The following is a 25,186-nucleotide window of genomic DNA, read 5'->3' as shown; positions in this document are numbered from 1 at the left end:
GTGTTTTTCATGACATATTCCAAAAGCGGAGAGACCGTGAGTGCAGGTAACCCTTGGAATTCGAGGATGAGTACAACTCTAGGGACTCTGAAAACAATTTGAAACAGAAATGACTGCAATGGAAACATTTAAAGCTTGCCTCTAAACACAGCTGTTTTAGAGATGGTCATATGAGCAGATTTGAATTTACTAAAAATAAACTCCACTAAACATATTGTTTTGTTATTCGTTAGCATTCAAAGCATGCGTCTCTTATTCATTATAGACGCATAGCTTTTTAAAACGTTATCTTTATAAGAAGTAAAAATCAAATATGAACATTAAAAAGATTTAAAATGTTTGAATCGTAAAGAATAACACGGACAATTCACAATGTTTAAAAATCTGGCACCAACTAAGAACAGTAGACTGTTTGCGGATGATTGATGGTACACGGTTCAAATTTTCAAATTGTGTTTTCCTGGGGTATACATGTATTTGCGACTGTTGTAAAACAAGGCAAGGGTTTTTGAAAAAGGAGTCGATTTTTCTTACAGAAAGACCCATTTTAAAGATCGAATATGAACATTAATTCTGTTTTTTTATTTTTTTAATCGTAAAGAACAACACGGACAATTCACAATGTTTAAAGATCTGACACCAACTTAAGCACAGTAGATTGTTTGCGGACTGACGGTACACGGTTAAAAATTTTGAAGTTGTTTCTAGGATCGAAAGAAATGTAAACAAAAAATACGTTAATTTATAATTCAAAAACTAAGAAGTCACTAACAATATGTTAAGCACCGACATGACCAATGAACAAAATGCGATAGAGAAAAATATATATAAATGATAGAACAAAGTTGTAATTCGCTTAATTTTCACAAACACTATGATTTAAATATATAAAGCGAGAAACGCAAAAAGTCATGATTCAACAAACACCAAAAAAATATTGTCTCGCGATATATAATGAGTTTTCAGTAAATGTACCACAGAAAAAAAAATTGGAATCATCACCAAAATTTTTGAATTTCGTTTCTTTCACGAATATACTTGATACTAGTTCATCATGCCATAATGATTACATGAATGTGGACATCTGCGTCCGATTGGCGCTTTATGACATGCATCGTTTACCACTTATGTTTCACAACTTAGTACAATAGTATGGCCCCATCCTAGAAATTCCTGAGGTTATGTCTACTTAATTTCTCTGCGCCCCTTCAATATCTTATGCCAAAAGCGTAGGGTCTTGTGCGTGCCACCTTTAGGTTGATACAAGTAGGTTAGCTTGCACATTTGACGTACTTAAAAAGAATCGCGTGGCAGCCTAACATTAAAATTGACCGGCTTTTAAGTTGAGTGTCGTTCCTCTGTAGTTTTAAAGGACAAGTTTCAGTTAAGCGATTGGTCAAAGTTTAACCTGAAACTAATCCAATAGCTAACCTCATGCCAACGATTTTGTCGTGATATTTTCCAGAGGTGAAGCAAACGTAAGTGAGCGTGACCCCTGGAATTACGAGGATGGTATGGTCTAATATAGACCTTAGACTAGAACAAACGAACGCCTGTTGGATTCGTACTACTTTACGCAATATATAAACAAACTGATACTTGCAACAGTACAATTCCCAATACAAAAAATTCTGCTGACATTTTTTAACCTTTTGAAATATCATTCACTGAATTGTCTAATAAATTTCACGTTATCACTAGTTTTTGGCTCGAAGTCAACCGAAGAATAACATCCGACACGTACTATAATTAATGTATTTCCACGTGATTGTTGTTACGTGCCCTGTAATGCAATTGGTAAATGTTGTTGCCTTGAAAATATTGACAATATCTTTACGTAGAAAAGAGGATTTTTTATAAGTATCAAACAACAATGACCGGAAGCTGGTGTTTTATACATGTTTGCAGAAAAAATAGGCATCCATGATGAAACCGTTTATAATGTATAATGTGCTTCAGATATTGAAATTAGAGATTCTTCATTCTTGTACGCGATGTTGAGAATACTAGATATACATGCTTAAATATGTGTACCACATGTAGGGATAGGAAAAATGTTGATGCTAAAAATGTGAAAATTGATGTTTCCAATGTAAAAATTGATGTTAAAATTGTGGAACATCAGGTTTCCCATATGCATATTGATGTCATTTGAATATTGAATGAAAATTGATGTTAAACATGTGAAAGTTGATGCTATACAATTGAAGATTGATGTTATAAAATAACGTTTTTAACACACATGTTGCGATTGAAGTCATATGTACGACATTGCAACAGCAGGATTTCACACATAAAAATAGTACACATGTGTAGATCACATGCTACGTGCTTTTTGACAAGTGAATATCAATGGTACTCACGTGGAATCATGTTGCAAATGTTAAATGAAACCCTTGTGAATGGATTGATACATAGATGCTAAATAATGTGGACTCAACTCATGTGAACATCGTTGCCACACATATGTTCAGGTCGATGCTACATGTGTATATTGATGGAACTTGTGAAAAAAATGTGTATCGTACGTAATTGATTGAAAGATATAAACATCGAGATTGAAAAATATACACAATATATAAACGTTGATCAGTTATTAATAAACAAAAAATGTAACAAATACATTTACAGGAGTAAACAGAAAAGCATCTGAAGTAACGGTTAAACGAGGTTTCGTTTTGAAATGCCTCAATGTGACGGAGCAGTATAAAACGAAAGATCATGTAACATATCTTTGTATTAAAGATAAACGTTAAACCTGATAATTGATAGAATAAAGATGAGTTCGTTCATGATTTTATAACAATATGAAGAACTGACATTACACTTCAAAAATAGATATTACACATACAGATAAACCATTTAAGTCTTTAATAAGCAGATGAATGCAAATGTAAACCGATAAATACCTTCCGTTATCTCCCATGATGCTCTAATTGGCTTTAGGAACCACGGGATATATTGAAAGCCTTCTATCACTCTCAGTTCTTGCCTAATATGTCAGAATGGTTCTGATATGAATGTTTGAATGCAGAGTTCCAATCTTTCACACTTCTGTTATGGTGAATACAGTAAAATCTCGTTAAGCTGGAAAAGTTTGATACAGAAATTAAAAATTCTATTTGGATGGAAAAAAAAGTTGTACAAGTGCAATCCATACCGAATGATCGTGAATTATTCTGCAATTCTCTGTTATGGTCCGAAAGACCCATACTTTTGTTACTTACACAACGATTGATTAATAAATCATGAAATGTACTCGGGCCGCAAGTTTCTCTAACGCCTCTTAACTCAAGTTTATCCATAGGAAAACACAACTTGAGTTAAGAAAAAGTCAAAATTTAAAGAAGCTTTCATCAACCCAGTAAGCCTTCCTATATCGAAGGAATTCTTAATTTTAGAACTATTTATGAAACATGGTTCCGAAATATGAATTCGAAATTTTGTCCGGAATTTTGGAGATCAAATTAACGAGATTCTACCGTACGCACTTAAATGTGAAAAAAATACGACACATGGATGATATAAATAAACACAAAAAAATCCCTCTAATCTTTTTAAAAATTCAACATTTTCGTTCCTAGTTTAGTTCGTTCAAGGGCTAAGATAAACGGGATGTAAAATTTCTTTTTTAGCTGTAATAAAAATATTAAAAGGTTTTATTTATAGATATCAAGCGCTCTTATGGAATATATGATCAATTAATGAAGGAAACTCATTTAAAAATGATTTGATATGTACTTCCAGTATGGTGTTATTTTATCCAATAGTGACACATTATTTAAATGTTGATTCATAATGTCACAAGTCTTTTGTGTGGCAACATAAATACCACTCCGTTGTCATTCTGAAGCACTTATATAAAACCGTTTGCTCAAGGACAACATTGATTTTTCCAAATATAAACATCAAATTATATAGATATAAATGTTATCCTTGAACATGCTCTTTCTTTGGTCACTGTCCCCTCTTAAAGTAAAATGTTACAATATAACATCAAACAGCAGTAAGGTGTCAGTATGTAATTAGAATATAACCTGGTCCAACCGTCGAACCCGAGACAATCCGAACGAGCATTGTCCTTCACTTAAGACCAGGTACATGCCAGATATACTGTGGCACTGCTATTATGATACGGAATTCAGGGTTAATTTTGTCCCTATTGACATGCCAATTCTTTGTAGCCAGTATTCATTTTGCAACAACTGCTTAGTTGGAATCACGCATTCATGTAACCTCAGTCGTTTCCTTTCTTTTACAATTCCTAGTCGGAATCCTACATTCATGTCACTGTACATGCACCAAACATCTATGTTTTTCCGTGAAATGCAGTCACTTCCTTATTTTATAATCTCATTACACTCCACATCGCAAACGGTATCCCGATGTAGACTTGTGTGGACTTAAACATTTGACGAACGTTTCCAGATTATGTTGATGGTGAAATTTGTACACTTTAAATCCTGAATTTGAATGAGACATTAACATATTTTGTTTTTGACTCATCTTTGAAAGAACGACAGAAGAACCAAAACATTTTGCTTGGTTTTCAATCATTTTTTCGCCTTTCTCAACGCTTGAACAAAGATGCATGATTCCTGTTCTGTTCTGCTCAAATTAAGAAGCATTGTTTTGATTGCGCTTCCTCTGTAGTCCTTTCAAGTCGTTGCTTATCATGCTCCACATATATGCTCACGTTTCATGTGAACGAAGACGACTTCAGTGATTCAGAGATGTTAAGCTTCATTAGCTGTTAACTGACTTTTTCTGAATGACATATTTTCCTTTTCCCAAATCAGTAGTTGTTTGTTCTTCCTTCGTTATTACTTATGTTTCCAATATAAGGCAGCCATGTCAAATTTAGTAAGCACGTTTATGTTTTCAATTATAACCGACAATATGCAACAGGAACAATAGTAACAGCTTTCTATAAATCTAAACTGACTTTAAAGATTGACCACATCCATCTGGAAACTACTGCTATTTGAAATTTCGTTGCACAGTTTTTTTTATAAAACTATCTTCAGTTAAATCTACAATGACTCACTATTGATATTATAATGCGTAGACGATGCGTTCTGTTTGTATAATGACTTTATAACTTCCACCATTTATATGGCTTCATTGGTATGACCGTAACCTCTGTGACTTGTTCCACTGGTAGATCTATTTATTCTGTCATCACTTGTCGTTGTATCACTATGCACTAGATTTCATTCCATTCGTACAATCGTTTGGTTACTCATTAAATATGTAACTCATTTCATTGGCGTCTTCTTTCCATTGCATACGCAAGCGCGAGTATTTTTCATTTGTCTCCTTTTCGCATTCATTTCATTCGCATTTATATTCAACCATATGATCCAATGTACTTTGCTGCCAATTAAATTTTCGCTCAACAATAGGACCATACCTCACAATACTGCCTGAATATAACGCATGACTTTCGGTATACGATTCCTTTATATCACAAACGTCGATTTGTCTTTCTAATTCTAGTACCGTTAACGCATTTTGATGGAACATGACACAATTCCTCACTTTCGCGAGGTTGAATGTTTCATTGGGTTACCTCCCTTTACACCCATCTTCAACTATGTTGTCCGTCTGTTGGCACTCAAGTGTGTGGTTATTATTCAAACACGGGTCAACTTCATCATTCTTTGGCCACCCATTATCCAAAGGGTTTTCAAGAACACTTTCCTGGGAAAGTTCACTTGTGAATGGGATTTTTTCCTCTACTATAGGCGGACACTGATTCATTTCCATGGGACTGACTCTGTCAGTGTACTGAATTGACCCGTTCATGCCGTCGTTGCTAGGGTGATGACGTGACCGACTAACACGTGACAGGAAGGACGTTCTGGTGCGATAACTCTCCGCTCTCCGGAAATGATGTCTACTCCAAGCCTTCTTTAGCTCCGATTGGACCTGTTCAATAACAAAAGTTCAATAACAAAAATACAAATTAACAGCTTGATGGGAATCAAAACATGTGACCAATATATCATTAAATATTTCAGTTTGCAAGTTACGAACTATTTATTTACAGTTTAAATTTATTACGTCATAAACAACGAAAATTATAATTCAGAACTATATTCTACAATGTTTATTAAAAAGAGTTGTATGAAAAGAAAACACAATATGTTGGAAATAGATAGAAAGAAATCAAAGAATCATTTGACAGTTAGTATTCATCAATGATTTGAATAATTACACAATCAAATTTGTCCGTTCTATTGAGAGAAAGTCCTACACATCGTTCTATCACTCGAGGGAACAAAAAAGAATAAAGATGAATATATGAAAGAGTGGGATGATCAAAGTTACAAAATAGTAAAACTATAAAAGATATGATGAATAAGCATTTGAGATCGGTTGTACAGAAATAGTGTCCAAAACATAAAATAGTATTTATAAAAGTTGTATAAACCTAAACTGATAGCATGTTCTGACGTACCCTTCATCTTGAAGTAAAATGATTACTAGAAATACGACGCAAGGAAATACTGATTTAAAACATTCAGTAAGAGGATGCAAACACGTCCTTCTCAGTTTCTATGGTCAAAGTCACTTCGAAGCAAATGAACCATATTTGTACTATCTTTCAATGATATTTGTTCAACATAAGTCATAACGTCACGCTACCACAAATGGTACGCTACCCAAAATGATACATAACCGGGAAAAGTCTGAAAGAGTACTATAGAATTATAGTGTTGAATTTGTAGTTTTCCCTCTGACCTTACAATAGTAAAGATATTTATCAGAATTTCTACTTGAAAATGTTATATTCAGGGACATTTTAAGAGTGCACGATTACTTCCAAATAAACATATTTTCTTTCAATATTTTGAAAGATTTCGGAGGAGGTAGTTATTGGCTTGCTTACGTGTTCGGTTCGTGGTCTTTATAACCGGATAATAGATAAGTGAATATATGACAAATGAAGTGCAGTAATGTATATATATATAACAGTAATAAATATTTGTTGTAATCGGCGCAACAACTTATAGAAGTTAACATAGTTATATTGTGTACCATTTTGGATTCTAATCATGACAGAAGAACGGACACAATGTCATTCCAAGTTTAGTCATCTAATTTTTAAAAACAAATTGCATCAATTTTATTTCCTGAAAATCGACCACTGTTGGCAGTCTTGGTCAAAAATCAAGAAACCTTCCAGAATCATGATCTGGAACTTTGAATATCATCCAAAAGACCTTAAAATTGTACCGATAATTCCGAGTATGGGGTAGCGTGACGTTATATGTGTTTTCTTAGCCTTTATTACATGCAGCTAAAACTAAGTGCGGCTGCACGATGGCAGCAGTATAATAAGGTGACTTTGTCAGCTCAATGTCTCCGCCTCGCTCTTTTAATTTCTGATTGGACCTACAAAATAACGAACCACCAATGCAATTAGTTTGTTTCTGTGTTAAAAATATTATAAGGAATATTTGCCGTTGACAGTTTTTAAACGATGTTGACATGACTTATACAAAATAATTTTATAAGAAAATATTTTCAAAAACATTTAATGAATATATTTTACAGGAAAAAAATAACCTGTTTTATTACCTTTCAAAGAAGTTATATTTATTTTTTAAGTTCTAATATATTACTTGTATGCTTTATGACAGAAATGTTCTATACATAAGTTAAAAAAAAGTTTTTTAATGATATCTAATTTATAAATTACACATACACTATACTTATATAAGCTTTATGCTAAATACATAAATGCGCACACCGTTATGTAAACAGAACTGTTAATACTATCTATACCTATAGGCGATTTGTTAATTCCATTTAACACAAACACAGTTTCTCTTTGCTTAAATGTGGTTTGTTAGATTATTCAACATTTTAACAGAAAATGTAATATATATTTTGTATAACTATATCAACTTGCAGGGGTGGTTCGCTAGTTCCTTTTAACAATAAAATGGACGATAATGTTATACATTTATCTCTACCATAAGTGATTTGTTAATTCCAAGTTACACTAAAACTAGCTTACTTATTATTATAACAATCTTGCATTAAGGTGGTTTTCTAGTTCAGCCTCACAGTAGAAATGAAACAGCTTTCTCTGCCTAAATATAGTTTACTGTACATGTATCTTACACTTAAAATGACAATACTATTTTATTTAATTTTTGTTATCTATAAGTGAGTAGTTAGCCCCATTTTGTAAATATTTCTATATAAAGGTGGTTCGTTAGTGAGCCTACTTATGATAAACTACGAAATTAACTCATAAGTAACTCGTACATAACTCGTAAGTAACTCGTACATAACTCGTAACTCGTACATAACTCGTACATAACTCGTAACTCGTACATAACTCGTAAGTAACTCGTAACTCGTACATAACTCGTACATAACTCGTAACTCGTACATAACTCGTAAGTAACTCGTAACTCGTACATAACTCGTACATAACTCGTAACTCGTACATAACTCGTAAGTAACTCGTAACTCGTACATAACTCGTACATAACTCGTAACTCGTACATAACTCGTAAGTAACTCGTAACTCGTACATAACTCGTACATAACTCGTAACTCGTACATAACTCGTACAGTAAAACTGCAATATATTATCCCTTGATTAATTTGCCATCTCGATTACCGCCAACATATTTCAATGTCCCTGTTTCGGTTTTTTGTCAAAGAATTCCTTTATACATTTCCCTCAGTTGATCGCCAAACACGTAAAAATGATAAATGATAGCAGTTTGACGAGGTTTTACTGTATATATTAAAGTTCCTAAGACATTCTTTGGATTTTATTCATTCGAAATATAACCAACCGAATTTTTATGTTAAATGGTACTACTGTTTGGATTTTATTCATTCGAAATATAACCAACCGAATTTTTATGTTAAATGGTACTACTGTTACAGTGAACATCGGGAAGATGGTTTTTCAATACAGAACTGTTTTTGCACAAGGAGTTATGTCCCGACGCAAAACAAGCTTTTCTGATTTAAAACTGTGCAATCGTATTTTTCTGATAACAACATTCGTTAAGTGAAGGATTGGTAGTGGGTAGGTCTAAAGTTCGATTCAAGTACTCAACTTGCGGACATGGGCAATCTTGTGAAAGTTTTTCGCGAAACGAATAAAAATACATGGGTAGAGAAAAGCATTACAAAATGACAATGGTAATAGCATACTATTAGTATTTCAACCCGATGATAACTTGAACTTTAAACAAAATATAACCAAAACCAAACCAAACCATTAAGTATCATAAAGTATCTGTCAATAAGATTGGATAAGCAATAAGGCATATTTATAAATTAGAAGTCAATTGATTGATTGGACTTTAAGCGAGGACAACTTTGATCGCATTCCATCGGATTTTATCCAATAGGTCTAAACGCTTGTGTGGTTTTTATTCAAGCTACAGTAAAACTTCGATATAATGCCCGTCGTTTCATTTACAACTTCGCTTACCGAAAAGCTATTTCTAAAGTCCTTCATTTGGTTTTATCTTATGAATCCCGACAAATGTTTTCCTCAATTTATCGCCAAACCCTTTTTAACGCCAAACTTTCTGTGGACAAACTGTGGCAGTATTACGAAGCTTTACTATAATACTTTAGTATGTGAGGGCATCATAATGGACCTACCCGTGAGTTGCATTATTGGCAAAGAGCTTTTATTTGTATTAGATGTTATAAAAGTGTGACAGACGTTTTTTGAAACAGAAATATCAATACCGACTATGACACAGCCGATGTACTATAAATAGAAGCATAACTTTTTAACATATATTCTGTTGAGGTCGTTTAATGAATACATTTTTTTTCTTTCTAGACAACAAGCCTCCATTATATAAGATTTGACATGAAGTCTCCATTATTCCGTTAAACATACCCAACTATTCAATAACGCTGAAATCCAAAACTAAATATGTCCTGTTTCGTTTCATAATCCGTTTTAACTCCATGCAAATGACGGGCGGGAGATGCAAATTAGGATGATTAGTACATGCACAACCATGCTTATATAGCATGTTTCCATTAATGACAAATACGGTGAAAAAGTCAAAATGACAGATACAGTCGGCATTCTTTACCTCTGAATTGAGGAAACAAAACAGCAGGGCCAGCAAAAATCCCTGAAACAAGGTAACACCAAAATGTCAGTGACATACCGATATGTTATCATTCAAATTCATACCATTTAACTTTTTACATTATAGTTGATTTGTCTATTAGTAGAACTCATTTCCTTGAGTCAGGTTTACTTGGAAGTTTTAGTTGGCTGGGTATCCTAAATGGAACAATTGACAGCTTTTCAAATACTTTCTTCATTTTAAGAAAGTTTTGACATTTGTTGATATTTTTTATTTTTTTTTATTTATTTATAAAAATGTTAATTTGAACATTATTTTTAATGTTAAGAAATGTGATAGGATATTTTTGATGTCTCACAATACCATTCCGGGAATTATTTTCATTTCATTTTAGGATTTTTCTCAATTGAGTTTATGAGCAACATACGAGAGAAAGGCAGAAAAATATTATTCCAGTTGCGGTTAATTATAAAATGTATAAATACTGGTTTAGAATATATTCCATACATTTGTATTGCAAAATAATAATGCTGCATTATATGCCTGAAAACAGTTCCATTTTGGGTATCCTCACAAATCATATTATTCTGGAAACATCTCGTGGAACAATACCATCACCAACCCAAATATGTTATAGCACCCATTGTGTGACTACAGTTAGCGAGTGAGTCACGAAGAATATTTTTATTATAATCTCTCCATAGTTTTAGTGCCAGAGCAATCTAAAACCAGAGTTATTTCTTTAGCTGGCTTACCTGAGGCTCTGCCGAGGTAAGACAACGAAATAATCACCCCAAGGGTTACTATTTCTCTGCTACACACCCAAGGTACATTTAGGGCTAATACCTTTTTCTCCTTGTAAAACAATATGGGCTAATGTTTAACCTGGCAAATGTTATAGTTTTTCTAGAAGAAATTTACCAAAAACGATTTAATATTTTACATGGAATAAGTTTATATTTTACCTGGAACGAGTAGAATTTTTACCTGGAATGAATTGCAGAACATTTCGACATACAACATGTATATGATGGCCTGCTGATCCATGCTGCCGAATGGAACGTAGGTAAACACAATGTAATGGACGCCAAACAGTGGAATAAGGATCAGCGTGGACTTGGCTAACCGCCTGTGGAACGGAAGTAAATATCATAGTGATGTTTGGTTAGCTGTGAGAACAAAAACAATTTACGATTTCAAAACCTCAATGTCATTTCATATTTCATCACATGACGCCATCTTGTTGTGTTTCAGATTTAGTTCAAATTACCATCCTGATTCTGATGGGGTTTTAAAGTTTTTGTACAAATCAAAATTACAGATATTTTGTTTTCATTTTCAGTATTTATAGCAAGCATGATCACGAATCAGTAATACTCGTTTGTAAATATAACACTAAACCAATGATCCATTTTGGGGTAGATATTCCCCCAGACATATTCGAGTGCTAAAAAATCAACCATTGCTTACATTTATGGATATTGACCTACTCTAATGTATTCGTGGCATGCACTGCCCTGTTTATCGGTGCTTATTTTGTATCATGAAACATACAAATTAACACAAGACAATACAGGAAATATTAATCACCCGGTGAAAAAGAAACGAATGCAGTTACTGTACAGATTAGAAGTTTTGCGAATAAAATCCCTCGCAGCTCAAGGTATTCCAGCTACCTCGCTTATACAAACTTTAAAAGTTACAAGATTTAAAACGAAATATAGGAACCAATGCAAACGTTGACTGCACAAGTATTGGCGCTACCACTGTGAAAGGTAAAATCAAATTATTCGACTTATGCCATGCATTAGAGGGTGTTTTGATGTACTGTAAATTATCTCTTTGCAAATGAGGTTATCATTAAATTAAATCAATATCTAAAAAGTGAGGAAGAAGCTATTATGAATACAATTTATACTTACGTGACGTGTAGCTTATATTACAACTATGCATACAAGACAATGATCTGTCTTAGCGTCACATTGATGTTTCACTATTAGAATTTACTTTATAAATAAAATGTACATGGTGTTCTGGCTACATTTTGAAGATGGTCTATTACGTGTTTCTAGCAGTATATTTGCATCGTAGTTGTAGAATTGATCAGTACATACAATGTATTGATCGTCTGTTGAATGCATCATTATGGAAAAGTAACAGGTAACAAGAGGCCCATGGGCCATAACGGTCACATGAGATATGTAAAAACTGATATTATCGATGTTGCCAAATGAAAAGAAAAAAAATGTAACAAAGGTAACTTAAACTACATGTAATGCAAAATTAGTGTGAAAGATCTGGGTAGTATATGTACTATGTACAAATAGTGGTTCCGTCAGTCAGCTGAATTTTGTTAAGGCACCTTAAGACCCTTCCATCAATGAAGAGTATTTAATTCTACCATATCTGGATCTTGAGGAGAAGACTTTTGAAATTTTAGTCAATTTGATCCTTTTTGGCCCCACCCCTCAGGACCCTGGGGGCTGGGGACCATATAATTCACACTTTTGGTTGACCTTTGGCCATGGAGGGTTTCTGCAAAATTTCATTGAAATTGGTTCAGGGGTTTTGGAGAAGAAGTCGAAAATCAAAATTGTTCACGGACGCACGACGCTGGACAAAAGGCGATCGCAATAGGTCAACTTGAGACTTTGTCTCAGGTGACTTAAAAACAACTGACCATTGTGGCTGAAGAAACATTATGAGAAACCTCACTATCAACAATCAATAAAGTATTAAAAGATAAAAGAATCCTAGATTAAAGTTACAGTTTTTTAATGTTTAGTTAGTTGTGTTTCAGTTTCGTGTCTTGTTATTTCAATGGTAAATAGGGTACACTAACTTACAAGATATATGCATCATTAACACAAATACGCTTGTAACATAACCTTTACTTCATCCATTTAAAACGTCTAAACGACACAACCACAATCTACACTCAATAAGAACGAATGAACTTGAATGAACAATGGAATGGTTACATCGATTATTATAGCAATATATTGTGGCTTACATACAAAGTGATTGTCGATGTAAGACATAACAAACAGTGAATGCACGATCCCAAAACATTTATAAAGATGACGGATATTCAGACAGACCAGTTACAACATTCACAAGAAACGCCCATGCGTCATTATCCACATATATGCAAACATATAGGCATAGTGATACACTACTCCACTAGCAGAGTCTACCAAGTTATATTAGGCATAAAGTTAATTCTCTGTACGTATTTTTAAAAAACCATCAGTTATCTAACCTGTGAAATTTTATTCTGCCATCTTTCAACTTTGTAATTTGTGATTGAAAGTGAAACAAATATCCGAGCATAATCTAAATTGATAAGTATATAATCGAAATTAACGTCCCGTCTTCTTCTCAACATTTTTACATAACTCACATTTAAATGAAACAAGAAAAAATCTACGCATTCTGATTAACATTCAAACCAGTTCGTTCCCTCTTATTCAATCAACAATGGAGTTAGATTACTCACTTTCATTGTAAATATATCACATGCTCCACCCAATAATATCATAAAATGAACGCAGAATTATTGTAAGTTAATATGTTTTGAAAAATATGAAAAAGTTAATTTGACTGCATGAATTTTTTTTACTAGAAAGTATATAAGTATTAAAGAACCTATTTAAAATTTAGTTTGTTGATGCAGAAAGACAAACAAAGAAAAACGTTTACTGCACCATATGGTCATTTCAAGTTAGAAGTTGTGAGTCGACAAGATACTATTACCCAAAAGAGGATACAAGCAGAGACGAAGGATAATACAACACATGCTCCTGAATAACCCGTCGATTATCAGTTACGCCCAATGAGTTATATATCATAGGACATAATGACACCAACATAGATAATTTGCAAACTGCACGGGTTCTCCCAGCAAGCACATATATACACGTATACATATACACTTTCCATACAACCTATGATAGGCAAATATCTGAAATAGAGATTAAGCCTTTCGTCATTTCTTTTTTATGTTTGATGGGTATTCATGTATAAATATTTAGGATAGGAATAACTACGGTGGTTTTATGAATTACATAATTTGTTTAATAAGCTTAATGTTACAAAACGATACATCATATGTGAGAATACAAAGAAATGAGATGTATATTTCACATTGAGATTAATGTGCAAAAGATGAAGACATGGTGTTTTTTCATACTTCTGTCTGCCACTAACAAGTATTACAAAAGAAATGAGCTATTGAATTGTACAACAGAAACCTGCTCAATTACATTGTTATCCACATCACAACATTTTACATTTTCGTTCAACAAAATGGACGCGGATCTGCTCAATTTTAATTATCCTCGAGGGGATACTTTTATACAAGAACTCTTTTCATTTGATTTAATAGATTGTAACTAAATCAAAAGCTTCAGATGTACGTTGTAGTTATTTTGTTTTTAAATTGCCAAACTATTAAATAATACCTAAAAAAGAATATCAATATATTTCATATATTCTATATATGTACAAAAGTTTAAATCTCATGTTTTGTAATATATATTTATTAGTACACTTACCTGTACCTAAACTTCTTCGTTTCAGGACAAGGCGACGAGTTGAGTTTGGTAAATAGTATTCGTACGATGTTAGTGAATATGCAGATATTTATCTGAAAAGTAAAAACAAACTCTGTACCAATTCATGCAAATATTTGATGGTAAATAATAATGATAATAATATACAAAATATTACTATCATGTCCGGGCCAGTGTTTTTGAGAATAGACTGGAAAATATTATTTCAGCGATTATCGCACAAACTCTCAAAATGGAATGTCCAAGTGCTCTGTGTTGTATCTCTAACACAGGAGATATTTTATTCTGTTTGGCAATTTTGTTTTCTTGATTGCCCATTTACAAGGTTGAATACGAGAAAAAGACACTTGTTAAAATTTCCTTATCATAAAACGTCTCCGCTACGTATATTCGATCCCAGGGCCGCTTGGTCTTTTTTAAATATCACTCAGCTGCATTGAAATTGAATTCATATAAGATGTTATCGATTCAACTATGTATTGCATGCTTGAGTTGTAAACATATACAACACATCAGCATATTTGAAACGTAGGCAACAAGGGGGCAGTAGCACAGGTCCTTCGTTAAAAATACTTACGACAATGGTGCCAGTGATTGGTCCGTAGATAATCCATATCAGCCATGGTTTGTCATAGTACGTATTCCAACAGCTGTACAAAAGTAACAATAGACAACATAAGCCAATGTTTGCTTAAGTATGTACATGTATCATAACAGCAAAAATTAGTAACAACTGACAAAATAAGTCATAGTTTGACATATGATTTGTTCCAACAGCCTTGAAATAAGTAACAATTGACAAAATAAGCCAGTGCTTGCTAAAGTATGTATCATAACAGCAAAAATTAATAACAACTGACAAAATAAGTCATAGTTTGACATAGGATTTGTTCCAACAACCTTGAAATAAGTAACAATTAACAAAATAAGCCATGTTTTACCAAAGTTTGTATTCCTACAGCTGTAAAATAAGTAACAGTTGACAACATAATCCATGGTTTGTCATGGTATGTGTTCTAACAGATAAAATATGTAACATTCGATGCAATAAGCCATGGATTGTCATAGTATGCATTCCAACAGCTGTGAAATAAGTACAATTAACATAATCGCCTATATTACTAAATGTGATAATAGCAGTACATCTTTCTGAATGAAAATCATCTTTCTTTTGTATTATTTAATACTTTTTTGCAAAGCATCACACGGAAAAGAACGTTCAATAAACCCAATACACGATACGCTACAGTAACGGAACTTGGTTTTACACATATGATGTTCAAATTGATTACGAAGCTAATAAAGTGCTGTGTAAATATTCCTACTTTTCATTGTCTACCGTGGCTCTGACGATTGCCCATGGTATGATGAAAGTCAGCGGAAAGACTGAAATAAAATTAATATTATTTACTTCCTGTTCGTTAAACATATAAATACCCATTGTCTACAAAGCAGTCACCTTACTGTTAATCTAGTAATCTTTGTGAATACATATTTAGGCGATTGCCTCAATACTTGACTATCCGGTAGAAACACCAACAGTAATATGGCATTTGATTAAAGCAATCAATGAGGCGAGATTACAAAATAACGTCACCCACTTACACAGAAGTATTGCGAAAAAAATACGAGGTCGCGAAATCACATCGATTTGCGGTAACAAGATATTTATAAAGGAACAGAAAATAACATGAAAATACCGAAGTGTAAACTATAGCGTAAAAACTCAGTAGATAAAAAAGCTTGTGTTAGCAGCGTCTTAATACATTTTAAAAAATTCATACTTGATTAAGCTGCTATTTTCAGTAGGAAAGTCATTTTGTTTTTTCATACCCACAGAAAACACAGGTGTATATTACTGTAAGCAACAAGATACATTACCAATATGTTAAAGAAAAACTTAATTCGATAATGAAACTAAGGCAAAAAGAACAACATGGAGATCCTTGATAAACTACCATTAGAATAAGACCCGGTTTACCGGAAATTAGTACCGTTACATAATGGAGATCGATAACTACTACGTTATTACTTAACGGAGGACAAATATCCTAGATGACTTGAGGTCATTAAATCTTCTAACCACTCAATTTTCCAGACGTGTTTTTCCCCCGATACAGTATATCTTTGTACATGTAATTACCCTGTCACGTCGTATCAGACTATACCTTTTTATTAATCTAAGAGTTCGCCTTAACGGCTTCAAGAGATTTACAATTTATTCATAGATGTCTGACAGTATTCATATGTACCAGCGCTAGCATTTATGAAACAATTTTCTTATGATCAAACTTTGATTTTTGTTTGTTCTGGTGATAAATTGATAACAAATTTACGTTTTGAGGTAAAGTAAAAAAATATAAAAGCCAATGTTCGTTTGGCGTTTTTATGCATAAAAGTCCCACTTATCAAGACGCCATAATATACGGCCGCTTTCTTATTAACAATGGTAGATGAACAATTGAGTCTCAACTATATTTATGATCTTTCAATGTGTGATGAGGTAGTTTCGTTGTAAAACTATCATTGTTTTGAAATTCAAACTGCATGCCAGGTGTCAGTTTAAATGCGAGAGTAAATAGAAGGAAATGGAACCAAAATTGTATTTTGAATGAAGTCATATACGAAACGAACATAATACTGGCGTCCACATGTTACCCATTTAAATTTGAAAATTCCAATAAAACATCTATGAAATGAAAATAAGTGATATGGCAAAAATGTACCGACACGAACCTTGTTGGCCTTGCAAATATTGAAACCACACTATACAGTGTTGCATTTTACTCTTCTTTTTGTATTTTATTAGGTAAACTTTGGATATAATTTGATTAAATCATTTCTTTTCATATTTATGAAAAACTTAGGAGTCCCTTGTACAAACAAACAAAAATAAGTCATTATACTGCATTTCCAAGGTACATATCCTGATAAGGGAATATTAATGACAAAGGATTGCTACAATTTTTTTAAACTACAGCAACTTACACCATCCCAGGGACATGAACCACTTAAGGCGCCCCTTCTCGGAGAAGACTGCCACGGATATAATGACCTGAAGATAGAGGGCCTCCACAAATATCCACATGTAACTCGCAGCTATGATGTAGTTAAAGATGGTGAAGAACAAACGACACTCCCAATGCTGAAAAAGATAAAGGAGACATGAGATTGGAATCGTGCTTTTTTCTGTACCTAAGCCAGTCCGTGATGTTTTCGCCTCAGGGGATGTTTTAAAAAATACAATATTTTGTACACTCTGCACCGGGGATGTTAAAATACCTACAATATTTTTTACATAAGCCTGCCCCATGTCTCTTGTACAAACAAACGAAAATAAGTCATTATACTGCATTTCCAAGGTACATATCCTGATACATTGGCCTGCCCCTTCTAGGAATAATTACTGAAATAACGGAAACCACAATACTTTGGAATTGGTCCTATATTATGCGTCACAATCTTGGTTTTTGGATGTTTTAATTCTTAATGAAAGTTTTAATGTTTTTTTCATGTTCATGCCTCTGATTAAACACAAGTACATGTTTTTTAATTTGTCAAAGATCGTTGGTTGCAGATCGACGGTCCTGGTGCTGATAAAAACATCATGTAAGGTGCCATATCTGATACTGGAAACGCTTACTTTTCTTAACATATTAAGTTATGCAGTAGTGCTGAATTAAACCAATTCTTTTGTTTTGGTATCGATTCGGTAGCTGTTGTTGTCTTTTTTTCTTTATTTATCGAATTGTCCTTGTGTGTGGAGGTTATGCTGTATTTATTTTTTCAACTTACTCCAGTACACAATAAAAAGGATTGCTGATAACACCAAAAGTATGTTCTTATCGCCTGTACGTTCATTGTATAGTAGTAGGAGGTGGCCAATGCAGGGCCCATGAAGATTAGGGATAACAACGGTGTGATCCGCTGAGAGGATATTTTGAAAGAAAGAAAAAAAGAAAAACATGAAAACGTAAGCGTCAACTACTTCATCGACGACACCTTGATAACCTGGATTCATCCAGCTTTCCAGAATGAAACAAATTCCTTTTCATTTGTGGAATCAATTGTCCAGTTGACAACAAAACGTATTTAGTAGCTTTATATGTTTTTGTTTTCCTATGATTGATCAATTTTGCTACTTGGAGCACTTGGTCTGATGTTGAGAATGCACTGTAGCAATAAGACAAGAGGCCAATGACCGCTTTGCTGACGAGCTAACGTTATTTTTAGCCGGGATATCACTGATCATTTTCTCCGGATTTAAAGGTTGGTGTTATCAGGAACACTTATACTATCAATTAATTTTGACTGACATTATATAGCAGGGAAAATATACATACATTGAAGCTTAAACTATTTTCAGTAGAGTTATATGTGTATATGTACCATTTTCGAAAGTAATTAAAGTAATCATGGTCCCATTCAGCCCTTAAATTAACAGGGTTCTGTCTGAACCCCACGCGACAACATTTTAGAAAGGTAAATCCAAAAAGACTTTGATTTTTCCAGTTATCTTTGCCATCAGTCCTTTCTCCTGCCATGATAGCATTAGCCAACCAGCTTAAAATAGTACACGTGTTTAATTTACAAAGACAATAACATAACTAGAAAACGATACAAAATACATCTCTAAAGATGCACGAATTTAATTTGAGAAATTGGCAGTGTAATTTAGTGTATGGTTTTACATATAAATAGGAAAACCACAATAACGAAAAATGAAGCCGTTAGTGTTGTGTGCGGATATTCAATCATAAATATCAAATGTAAAATGTTTCCAGGAGATCAAGTCATAAAATAATACCTAAACTAATTCGTATTTCGTCAGAAATTCATTTTACTCTCGAAATCGATGATAACATTCAAATTTCCAGCAGGAATGTATTGGAACAAAATAGAAAAAGGGGAGAAAATAGGTAATTTATCCTTCCATTCAGGATTCCGAATCCTGGTGGAGAGAGGTTCGTTAAAAGCCCAATCACAAACATGTTATTAATTCTCAAAACAGTTTGCAAACCAATTTGAAAAAGTGGAACACGTAAGTGTTATTCTATTGAAGAATTTAAACTCCAGCAAAGAATCATGCAAAGCACAATCGGGTAAACTACAGTGTCTCGCAAACAAATTGATTGATTGATTGATCAACTGTACGTAATTAGCTCGTGTTTCCTGACAGTGATGAGCATTGTTTTTGAAGAGGGGATTAATTACATAAAAGCAATTGGTCAATATTTCTTTTTAGAACTCACTTGTTTTACACCACATGTGATTCAAGCATTTTGTGTGATATTATTCCTGTTTTCCTTTCAAAACTAAACACTGAATAGGCGTTTCTTGAAGAAACTTAGCCGAAGGAGTGTTTATAAGTTTTCACAAGAAAAAAAAAGTTTATAAGAGAAAGTTTACTTACCGAAACATCAGGTAAAAATACAATCCCACCGTGTTCTTTCTTTATGTCCGAAGCGAACCCCACGCTTTCAATCAATATGTTTTCTTTTACGAAGGACACACCCCCTCGGAGGATAAAAGACAGGAATAAATTCAGGTGGATGGAATTCCTGGAACAGTGCAGCTTCCTACAACAGGTAAGTAGTTCGGTCATAGCAGGTAAAATTTGACAAATTTAGTTTTCGAAAATTCAAAATGGCGTTTTATGACGCATATATCCACATACATGGTATTTTCCTATTGTGTATTGGTGTGTTTCATTATTTCGGGAAACTCGCGGTATATTAATTTCGATGAAAGTTCTCATACTTAGAAACGAAAGTGTGATCTGATCAAATCAGACACTGTCTAATTCAGACCTGGTACATAACGTCAAACTCGCCAAAGATATAAACCAATATTCTTTTGACATGCTTTTGTGCATATAACACATTTTCAGATGTCTGAGTGCTGATTAGAAAAAAACTTAAAATGCATCAACCAGAAATTCAAATGGATACATCAAACCAATGTTATTCCAAACCATGTATATTTCAAATGGAAAAAGTTCCTTTTTTAGGCACCGTCTCAAATGTATCACTTTCAAGATTCACAAACTGATTTGACTTAAAGGCAGCATTTATTAATTCATAGTTTTTTCTATTAAATTTGTATACTTAACATAACCTCGTAAATGAATAAGCGTATTATTTGATTCGTAATGACTTCATTTTTATATTATTTTCGGTACGTACTTGAAGTAAATCATGATGAAGACAGCTACGACCAGTGACGTCATTGACAGTCCATACCCTATATTGTACATTATGCGCATCTCCTGCATGTGTTTCTGAAAAAAACATTGTACATGGGTTTATTACTCGTTGAGACAGGACGAGTTCTGCAACATTATCAAAACGGCATTATTTTGATTCTTACACGATACCTGGCTTTTGTAACACGGTGATATGGGCATTATCACAAGCATTTTCATGATGATAGATGTATATGTGAGAAATATGTAAAAAAATGAATAAAAATTAAACAAAAACATCTTATTAGTTTCCTTGAACTTTGAGAATTGCTAAGTTTCAGATGATTAATGGTTTTTAAAACATGTCTATGCGACATACATGGACGACTGTTGGTTGTCAACGATCTGAGACACAGTTTAGTTATGTTTCATAGCACACACTTGAATCATTTAGTAAGAAAACGAGTCATAATTTAGACTGCAAATCTTTCTCCAGTCCAGTGTAGATTGAAAGTCTTCCCTTAAAACAAGCCAAAACTAGTTAATTTATCGAACAGAGTAGCAAACTCAAAAGAAAGGGGCTCTCTGGGCCCGTATTCACGAAACCATTATCATGCTTAAGCATGGACTTTGTCATCAATTCTCATTTCTTGATCCATTTATAAATTAATAATAATTTCTATTTTTTTAATTAAAGTACTAATAACGTCTTTCTTAGTTGCTGTAAAATGGAGAGAAAAAATATGGACGAACATTGAACCAATGTCCGGCTAATTGTTTTATTGAAATGCGTGGATGAGTTAACCGAAGTAACATCTTCACATATATCGGTTAGCGCCGTGTATCTGACAACGTCAATCCATCCCTTCACACGGTCTATACATATAAACGAGCCACATTGCCGGTGACCGGTTTATCTTTATACCAGCTATTATCTTTGTGTACTAATTGGAACACATAATTATCCATCGCATACAAAAATTCGCTTGGCAGTTGTTTGTTTCAAATCTATCAGCTTAACGTTAATAAACCAAAAAATATGTTTTCTAAATATTCTTGTTTGAATCATCTAAGAATGTATTTTTTTTAATGTTTCACGTATTCTCAGATGACGCCTTTTAATACTTTTGACATTTTTTTTGTTTTCTTTCAATAAATTATTAAAATCAAAAGCAATAATGAATGGAAAATATTTGTCTATAAAGCTAACTAGGCTTGGGAAAAATGATATCCAACATCTTAATAACGATTGGCTAGACAGTTGAAATCAAATTTGTTCAAATATTCGAAACAATCTTGATCGCGTGCTGAATCGTAATGTGTATTCACCCCTTCAATAAAATCAAAATACGGAACCATATTAACCAGTCTGCAGTGTACTCTATTATACGGTAACAAGAAACAGTTCTGAAAACCTGATGTCGAAATATGATGAAAAGGTTTATTAAATGAAGTGCTATGTGTCTGGTAATGTAGCTTTATGAGACAACGTTCTACACTTCACTGGTAGTAACAGGAGAGGCTAGGATAACGTGAGCGACGACCCATCTGACCTAGGCTGGTCTCATTTAAGGGAGACCAGGGCCTGTATTCATGAAACCGATCTCATGCTCAAGCACGGATTCTAGTAACTCACATCAAACGTTATAAATATATGAAGAACCGAAATGAAACAATAATTAAAGACAAGTGCCATTTTCGTGTCTCCCTTGTTACATTTTTTCAGCAATTCAGTTAGGCGCAAAACAAATGGCCAAAATGTCAACACATGAAGAACATCATAACACTATTAAATTTCCAAGGAATTTAAATTACAAAGTACTATATCTATGAACGTCTTTAATTACAACTTCATGCTGCTCTCATTGACTTATTTTCTAAAAATATATTTGACATTCGTCGTTCGTGATAATTAACCTTGTACCAATGTTGTTCCGGATTTGGCCCCGTTGATAGGTCTCATCAATCAATCGACTATTCCCATTAATTACTCTCTATGTATAATTACTAGAGAGTATATTACGCGCGCTGCGGATAATTAACAGTATTGATTAGTTGTAAATGTATTTATATTAGTGGTAATTTTAGGTTATGCTGTTTATTTTGGATATATTTACCTCTTTTCGTTATCTCAGGTCACACAATGACGGTATACAGTTATAACGGAGGCAAATCATAGGTCTTTTAATAGTGATACCACACACTCATAAGTCAGAAGTTACATCAAGACTTACTTCACAATTTCATGATTTTCCAACAACGGACTAATACGATGTCTAGGGATTCACTAACAAATCGGGAGAGAGAAAAGGAAACAAAGAACAAGAATCCTATTCATGAATTCGTTCTCATACTCAAACTCATATTCTGTGCTCAAACTTAATCTTGTTTCTGTTAGTGATGAAACCAAATCTCATTTCGTCATTGTCTGGGCGTATTGTGGAGATGCGCCTGACCGAAAAAAGTTTTCATTGGTAAAATTGACTTTTGGACCTTGTCACATGATTTAAGCAAGTTACAATTAAGAAAGATGGTTTTAGCACAGAACCCATGCTTCAACATTAGAACGCTTCTATTAGTACGACCTCAAGTGATATGTGACTCATGTAAGTCGTCCAAGTAATCATGCAATGGTATACAGCATTCCAGTGTGTTTTTACTTATGGTCCCAGACCTACCTATCAAGTGCCGTAATGTATAATGGGTTTAAAATTACAATCCTGTATTTAAAGTGTCAACACGATACTCACAGCGAACGACCTTGGGACTGTCCAGCCATTGTCGCTGCTAAGTTGGCATGCGGAGAAGTTCGTCCATGAAGTGTTAGATCCGGGTTTCATAAACCAGGTTCCGTCTGGCATGCACATCCTGGTCGTATTCTCTGAATATAAAAAGATAAACGTTTAAATATATAAAAATAATTATTAAAATTGTGTGAAGGTCATCCATGAAGTGTGGAATCCGGGTTTCAGGAACTAGGGTCCGTCTAGCTCGTACATCCGGGTCGCATTTTCTAAATATAAAAATGGTAGAGGACTGGCGCAACTAAATAAGCCAATTAGCAAGTTTTTCATACGATGGTAATCCATAACGTTTGATCCTGTTAATTACAGTGCCTCAGAGTGAGTTGAAAGTGTTATTGTTTACAGAAATTGCACTGAATAAAATCTACAGGTATTTAATTTTGGAAAACATTGTATAGCTTTTGTACATTTAAATATCTGATGTTGGATTTATAAAGGGGTAAAAAAGTAAATGGGTCTTCCCTTTCTACTTCAACGGCTGGTGTAAAATTCGGGTTGTCAACAACAGAAGCATGTGGCGCTCTTATATGTCATTAAACCTGTCAAAAATGTCATTTAAAGTATTTGACCTATGAATTTAGACAGTTGTCACAAGTCAAATGCTAAATATATTAGCGCTAAAGCTATATAAAATATAAATCAAGAAACCAATTAATTATTAATGGAAGGGAAACCATGATCCCTGGGTTTATTAATGGTTTTCTACTGTTGTTACATGGTTAGCAGATATATTTTGGCCAGTTTCTTCAGTATTTCCTTAGCACTGGACACAAAAGAAGAAAAAACACAATTCTGTAGGGGAGCCAACATAATTCGCAAATTACGATAACATGCAGAAGGGATATGCCGGGCGTATTCTTTCTCTGAACCTGAAAGTGGAATGAATAAGAACGCTAAATCTGACGAAAAATGATTTTTAAAGGTATGAGCTAATTGGGTTTTTTTTATTAGAAAATAAGATAATAAACGACTGATTATTAAATATTTAATTCAACTTGAGTATATGAATTAAAGCCAAAGAGCGTCTTCAGAAAATTAATCTTCACTCAATTGAAGGATCATCATGTATAAGGCGTATATTTTGTTTCTTATAAATCACAAAAGTAAACAAAACATGTTGTGACGTCATGTCGTGTTAGGCTGTTTCACACTGTGAATTTATCTTAAATATACTATGGGCCGAGAATATTAAAACCATTATAAGTTAAAGGGGGAAAACCAATCATGATAATTTGTGATAAAAGGCACCTGGGAAAGTATACACCAAAACATTTTAATTGGCACAGTTTCTGTATTTATCTAGAAAAAAAAGTAGTTAGAAAAATATACACTTTCGAAAAAACTCTAAAACTAAGATAACCTGCGATTTTTTGTTTATTTTTGTAAAGGATCAATATCATTGAACGTTACGAACTCAAAAAACATGAACACGCTTTATGAGATTTGAAACAGTCTTATCTTTATGACTTTACACAGTATATATTCTACAAACCTTAGCTATAGATTGTGTTATTTAAGAACATT

General features: G+C 33.5%; 1 protein-coding gene across 3 annotated transcripts in view; it reads right to left on the bottom strand.

The window, feature by feature from the left end:
* Nucleotides 1–342: 342 nt before the first annotated feature.
* The window catches only part of LOC110465120 (vasoactive intestinal polypeptide receptor 1-like), a 66,480-nt gene continuing 41,636 nt past the window's right edge, over nucleotides 343–25,186 (bottom strand). For 2 of the 3 annotated variants that reach the window (XM_021520717.1, XM_021520716.1), the window contains exons 4-13: nucleotides 23,609–23,739; nucleotides 20,860–20,954; nucleotides 20,088–20,253; nucleotides 17,663–17,819; nucleotides 16,000–16,060; nucleotides 15,252–15,324; nucleotides 14,657–14,748; nucleotides 11,088–11,229; nucleotides 10,101–10,142; nucleotides 343–5,931 (exon numbers count right to left, since the gene is read on the bottom strand). In XM_021520717.1, the coding sequence (XP_021376392.1) occupies nucleotides 5,569–5,931; nucleotides 10,101–10,142; nucleotides 11,088–11,229; nucleotides 14,657–14,748; nucleotides 15,252–15,324; nucleotides 16,000–16,060; nucleotides 17,663–17,819; nucleotides 20,088–20,253; nucleotides 20,860–20,954; nucleotides 23,609–23,739 (1,322 nt within the window). In that variant the 3' untranslated portion in view covers nucleotides 343–5,568. The remainder of the gene's footprint in view (nucleotides 5,932–10,100; nucleotides 10,143–11,087; nucleotides 11,230–14,656; nucleotides 14,749–15,251; nucleotides 15,325–15,999; nucleotides 16,061–17,662; nucleotides 17,820–20,087; nucleotides 20,254–20,859; nucleotides 20,955–23,608; nucleotides 23,740–25,186) is intronic. The other variant, XM_021520718.1, reaches the window with a different exon arrangement.

This window comes from Mizuhopecten yessoensis, unplaced genomic scaffold, assembly GCF_002113885.1.
Source record: "Mizuhopecten yessoensis strain PY_sf001 unplaced genomic scaffold, ASM211388v2 scaffold11057, whole genome shotgun sequence".
Taxonomy (NCBI): Eukaryota; Metazoa; Mollusca; class Bivalvia; order Pectinida; family Pectinidae; genus Mizuhopecten; species Mizuhopecten yessoensis.
This window is presented reverse-complemented; position numbering and strand designations above follow the sequence as displayed.